At 47.8% G+C, this 6,426-nt stretch overlaps 1 protein-coding gene across 1 annotated transcript; it reads right to left on the minus strand.

Annotated features, from left to right (window-relative positions):
* Nucleotides 1-1,256: 1,256 nt before the first annotated feature.
* Nucleotides 1,257-4,868, minus strand: GJD4 (gap junction protein delta 4). Its single transcript, XM_032171587.2, has 2 exons — nucleotides 4,563-4,868; nucleotides 1,257-2,611 (listed from the first exon to the last, which is right to left on the minus strand). Exons 1-2 carry the CDS (start codon nucleotides 4,624-4,626, stop codon nucleotides 1,563-1,565), a joined length of 1,113 nt encoding a protein of 370 aa, XP_032027478.1. The 5' UTR covers nucleotides 4,627-4,868; the 3' UTR covers nucleotides 1,257-1,562.
* Between the last annotated feature and the right edge of the window lie 1,558 nt (nucleotides 4,869-6,426).

Below are 6,426 nucleotides of genomic sequence, written 5' to 3' on the forward strand. Positions count from 1 at the left end.
TGCATTTGTCATTTCTGCTCTAACACAATGATGTATGAAGCGTGACATCCATGTGTCCCCAGGCAATCAGCATTAATTTTTGATATGGTTTGGCTGTGTCCCCACCCAAATCTCATCTTGATTTGTAGCTCCCGTAATCTCCGCGTGTTGTGGGAAGGAACTGGTAGGAGGTAATTGAAACATGGGGTGGGTTTTCCCATGCAATTCTCATGATAGTAAGTCTCACAAGATCTGACCGTTTTATAAAGGGGAGTTCCCCTGCACATGCACTCTTTGCCTGCCGCCATGTAAGATGTGACTTTGCTCCTCCTTCACCTTCTGCCATGATTGTGAGGCCTCCCCAGCCATGTAGAACTGTGAGTCCATTAAACTTCTTTTTCCACCGGGCACAGTGGCTCATGCCTGTAATCCCAGCACTTTGGGAGGCCAAGGCAGGTGGATCACGAGGTCAGGAGATCAAGGCCATCCCAGCTAACACAGTGAAATCCTGTCTCTACTAAATATTCAAAAAATTAGCCAGGCGTGGTGGTGGGCACCTGTAGTCCCAGCTACTCGGGAGGCTGAGGCAGGAGAATGGCGTGAACCCAGGGGGCGGAGGTTGCAGTGAGCAGAGATCACGCCACTGCACTCTAGCCTGGGCGACAGAGTGAGACTCCAACTCAAAAAAAAAAAAAAAAAAACTTCTTTTTCTTTATAAATTACCCAGTCTCTGGTATTTCTTCATAGCAGTATGAAATGAATGAATACAATTTTATTAAGGGGTTTGGAGAAGTTTAATGTCTATTTATGACATGCATAACAGATGCTTCTTTTATCCAAAGCAGAAAAACAAAAAAACCTCATGATAATTCACTAGAAAATATTAAACATTAATAAACTATACTAATGGAAGAAAACATGCCTTACATGAAACACACGGCAAAGAATTTGATAATAGAACCGGGAAAGTGTGGCTGACAGAACCATCTCACCATCATCAGAAAGCTGACTCCAGTTCATCACTTTAGTTTTGTTGGGGCATTTGAACATCATGTGCTTTTTTTTTTTTAATAAAATATGTTATCTAAATTAAATCCGTACTGAGACTATATCGCCTGTAACGTCCGTGTGTCCCCTGCCCTTCTGCCTGAGGACCTTCGTTGAGTGATGAGATTTTACAGGTGCCAAAGTGAGTGTGCATCAGCACAGGCATTCCCGTGTGCCAAGGACAGCCGGGCTCTCTCAGCTCTGCTTGGTGGTTTTTGTTTTTTTTTTTGGACAGTGTCTCACTGTGTTGCCCAGGCTGCAGTGCAGTGCCATGATCTTGGCTCACTGCAGCCTGGATCTCCCAGGCTCAAATGATCCTCCCATCTCAGCCTCCCAAGTAGCTGGGACTACAGGCGGGAGCCACTGTGCCCAGCTAATTTTTAGATATTTTGTAGAGACGAGGCTCTCATTATGTTGCCCAGGCTGGTCTCAAACTCCTGGGCAAGGAGATATATTCTCAAACGATCCTCCTGCCTGGGCCTCCTAAAGTGTTGGGATTACAGGCGTGAGCCCCGGAGCACGGCCAGGTGCTTTTTTCACACCCACTCAGACTTCCTGGCTCTCCGGTGGGGAGCACCGCCGGAGCTGGCAGGCAGGTCAGGGGGCTGCAGGCGGCTGCAGGAAGGGTGCGCGGCCAGGCGGCTGGGGGCTGCTGAGGGCTGTTCCTCGGATCCTGAGCCCCTGGGGTCCTGGGTGGCCTCTCGGTGGGGCCTGCCCCGGGGCTGTCTGCCCAGCTTTTCGCCAGCGGAGGATGTCACCTCACTCTCATCCTCATCCGGAATCTTCGTGTGCCCTGACACCCTGGATGTACCCCTGGGGCTGCCAGCCCCCTCCCCTCCGGCGCGTGCACCCGGGGGCGCAGGTACCCCCTCTTCCTCCCGCCCACCCTCCTCGTCAGTCCAGCGTCCCTCGGCGTGGCCTGGGGCTCCGCTATGCTTCCGTATGGAAGGGCTCGTGGGGCGTCCCGGCCTCCTGCGCATCCGCCGCCGCAGGCTGCAGAGCAGGTCCCCGAGGCCCAGCAGGAAAGACAGCGCGCTGACCACCCAGAGGAACAGCATCAGCAGGGACTTCTCCGTGGGCCGCGACACGTAGCAGTCCACCACGCCCGTGCAGGGAGGGCGCGTGCAAGGGAACTTCTTCGGGGCCAGGAATCCAAAGAGAAAGTAGTGCAAGGCCCCGAAGGCTGCCTCCAGCAGGGTCCGGAGGAGGAGGTGGATGATGTAGCCGGCCGAGAAGTCGGGCACCTGGAGGCCGCCGCGCCCCCTGCATGGCCGCGGGCAGCGTCTCTGCCCGGAGGCCGGGTCCCGGGGGTCGGGGCAGCGGCGGGGGCCCAGCGCGGCGAGCGTGGCTCCTCGGTGCAGGACATAGACGCTGAAGACGGCGGAGGGGAGGAGGACGCACACGCCCTGGATCAGCCAGAACCGCAGGTGAGACACGGGGGAGAAGACGTCGTAGCAAACGTTGGCGCATCCCGGCTGCAGCGTGTTGCAGACAAACCTCTCCTGCTCGTCCTGGTAGACGGGTCGCCCTGCCAAGACAATCACCAGCATCCGCAGCAGCATCGTGAGGACGAACCAGAGCTTTCCTGGAAGAGAGGAAGCAGGCATGGCCTCATCACCCCGAATACACTGCCCTGAACAACAGCTTTAAAGTTTCTACTGGGGCTGAGATTGGGGAATTGAAACGTCAATAAGCATGTCTTTAGTTTTCTGTTTGTTTGTGTTGTCGTTGTTGTTGTTGGACACAGGGTCGTGCTATATTGCCCAGGCTGGTCTTGAACTCCTGGCCTCAAGTGCTCCTGCCGCCTTGGCCTCCTGAGTAGCTGGGATTACAGGTATGAGTCACCACACCTGTCAGCTTGTCTTTACTCACAGCAAGAGTATCAGGTAGTTCTTTTGACAAATATTTATTGAGCACTGAACATCCTTGTTTGTAAGATGCTTCAAGATGAGTATATTTTTAAAAAGGATTATATTAAAAGTGTTTTAATCTGTCTGCTAATTCAGACTTTTGGTAATGTCTCCTGGACTGATAGGTCCAGAAAGAAAGTTTGGCTGAGCAAATTAATGATTTAAATAAGATTTAAATTTTCTTCTTAGGAGAATAAGCCTTTTAAAAGAGGTTGGCTTATTTCTGTAACTGCCAATTCGAGCTGCTGATTTCAGTAAATCTTCTTACTTATGGCAACAGTCCAGGGATCTCTATTTAATCACAAGGCTTGTATTTAATGTTAGTCTATGGCCCTTGAAATTGAATTTCTTTATGAACATTCCATTTTTCCGATTTTTTAATCATTCAGAATTCCTCTTCCCCTTTTCCAGTTATTAGGAATGAATAAGGCTTGTCTTTCTTCAATGTATTGTGAATGAATGACACCAAGCTAGAAAACCGAAATAAACTGTCAAGCCCTGTTTTCATGGCACCGGCCAGCTGTCTCGAAACATGTTTAAAACTCAGCCAAAATAACTTGTGAATATTGTGTTTTGTGATGAAAGAAACATCGCCTGACATCAGAAAAACAAAACAAAAATAAATAAAGACAGTCAAACAAAGAATAATATCATTATGTGATGAGTCATTGAGTTGAACTTTTAACATCAAGTTGATTTTGTCTAAATCTACAAAATAATGAGCCAGAAAAGTATCAGCTGCATCTCTGGCATATATTCATCCTTTTCTGACCCCCATACCTCTCTGAAAATGTGAGTCATCTGCATTAAACAAAAATCTATTATTTTCTTTGTTAAAAAAATAAACTAAACTTGGGATTTGGTTTAAAGTGCACAAGAGAAATGGCTACCCCTTACAAATTAAGCTTCCGGGCCAGGTGTGGTAACTCACACCTGTAATCCTAGCACTTTGGGAAGCCGAGGCGGTTGGCTCACGAGGTCAGGAGATCGAGACCATCCTGGCTAACACGGTGAAACCCCGTCTCTATTAAAAACACAAAAAATTAGCCAGGCGTGGTGGCAGGCGCCTGTAGTCCCAGCTACTCGGGAGGCTGAGGCAGGAGAATCGCTTGAACCCGGGAGGCAGAGGTTGCAGTGAGCTGAGATCACATCACTGCACTCCAGCCTGGGTGACAGAGTGAGACTCTGTGTCCAAAAACAAAACAAAAAAAAATATTAAGCTTCCAGGATAAAGCCTAAAGGCATCACTTTCTCATTAACATTTGCTGTTCTGTTCCTTTTCCTGGTAATGTAGCCACACCAGGGTTGCACACAAACACCCCTCCACCTGCTTCGGTCTTCAGAGTCAGCACCCCGGTGTCAGCACAGGACGGTCTGTGAGAGAACAATGTCACACACAAGACTCCCTTCCATGATGGAGGAACCGCGGAACCATTCGAAGAAACTAGAAACCTCAGCTCTCTTTCCTTCAGAAAGGCACAGCTCTTTCTTTGGGGAGTGGGTGGACTTTCAGTGCCTGCACACTGAAAATGAGGAAATACCTGGACCCTTTAAGAAGGACTCAATTCCACCATGGCAATGGAAACAGAAACAGTGCAGGAGTTTGGAGACGGTCCCAATACTCACCCACCATGGTCACGTTGCAGTTTAGTGTGATGATGAGAAACCCTAGCAAGTCCAAGCCTTCCATGCTTCCAGAATGTCCCAGGCTCAGGCTGCAGGAGACACTGGAGGGCTGTGTTCTCCAAGGAGGTGGAAAAATCCTTGCCCAGATAAATGTCCTTTAACTACATAAGACTTAAAGGTGTGAGCTGCAGATAAGAAAGCAAAGGTTTCAGCCAGGAGTAGGAGGTGGGTTTTTCTGTCTCCAAGTTGAGTCGGCCCTAAGCCATTTGCTTCTGAGGCAAAACATTCCTGACAACTGCGGTGACCAGCAGAGCAAGCAGCAGTCATCTCTTATTGGGGGCTATTCTTACCCGCCTGGGATATTCCAGGCCTGTGGCAGCGCTCATATGTCCCCACCAGGACAGCCAGACGCTTCAGGATATAATAGCAGCAACTACTTTTAACCCAAGAAAGAAAACTTCTGCTAACTAGCCAAGTACATTTCTCTATTAAAAAGGCATTTGCTCTTTGAAAACATTTCCACAACTTCACTTGTGCAAGAAGACCTTAAAGTGTTCATGTTTTGTCTTCTCAATCAAGCATGAATCGCCATGCCACCATCACACGAACCCACAAGGATCTCGCCCTTATTCTGAACTCCTGTATCATTGGTGCAGGCAGAAATCTGTATCTCAGTTGGATGTCTCAACTTTAGACCATGACTTGGTAATTCTCCTGCTGCTTCCTGTGCAGTGAGTGACAGCTCTTTGCTTGGAGACAAAAGCCTGGGTGCAAAGCCCGGGGCAGCCCCCTACTCACTGGGGAAGTCATTGGATCCTTCCAGATAGCCTCATCTTGCAATAAGGAGAATCATGCCATTCCACTTGCCATTTGTGGGAGGCTTATGTGAAATGATGGCGTAGAATAAGAGCAACTGGTGTGAAGTGGGTGTACGACAACCCATATCCGTGGGATTTCAATCCCTAACTGGCCTCTACGACCTTCACAGATTACATCTTCCCTTTGTATCTCCCAGCCCCATCTAGCCTGAAGCTGTTCCCATTGAATCTACTTAATAAATGTCTGTTAAATTTGTCATGAAATATCACGGTCTGGACCTGCTGACATCAATCACAGTTGCATCAAAATCCTGTCGCTGCAGCCACCTTCATATCTGGGAAGAACCCATCCTGCAGGGTTGGGGATCTATGATCAGGGTGGAAATTGTAAACTTTAAAAGGAATGATTTCAATTTTCCATGAAAGCTATTCTTTATATCCCCATCTTTTCTTCATTTCTGATCTATTCTTGACTTTGGTAATATCCCTAGAAAGATTCCCAGAAGAGTGCAACAAAGCTACTTTCATCTTTACTCACATGACACGCTCCCATCCACGGAAAACGTTTTGACCCCCTTGAAAGGAACAGTGGTTTTGCTATATTTTAGTCAAATGCTTCGACATGAGCAAGGAAATTTGAGAAATTGTAGTTAAGTAAAAATATTGAAATAGTCACAGGGTGTAAATATAAAATAAAGGAGAATTTGTCTCCTAATAGACTGCTCATGGTATTGGCTTTTAAAAAAAAAAATGAAATATCAGGAAAGCAATTACTGAATCTTGCTGTGTGATAGAAATAGCCTGTCCCAAATGCGGAATAAATTAGCCCTGCATGACTATGAGCAAATCACTGCAGCTTTTCATGCTTCGGTTTTCTCATCAGTGAAGCAGAAAAAAAGAACGTGTTCTTCACCCACTCACAGTGACTGTGATATGCAAAATGTGACCAGAGATGTGAAAATGATTTTGAAATGTAAAGAATGACCCAGTGTCAGTGACAGGCGCTTCTCAGGGTCGGCTCCTCTGGTCCCACCCTTCAGGGCATC

Source organism: Hylobates moloch, unplaced genomic scaffold (assembly GCF_009828535.3).
Source record: "Hylobates moloch isolate HMO894 unplaced genomic scaffold, HMol_V3 SCAFFOLD_3, whole genome shotgun sequence".
NCBI lineage: Eukaryota > Metazoa > Chordata > Mammalia > Primates > Hylobatidae > Hylobates > Hylobates moloch.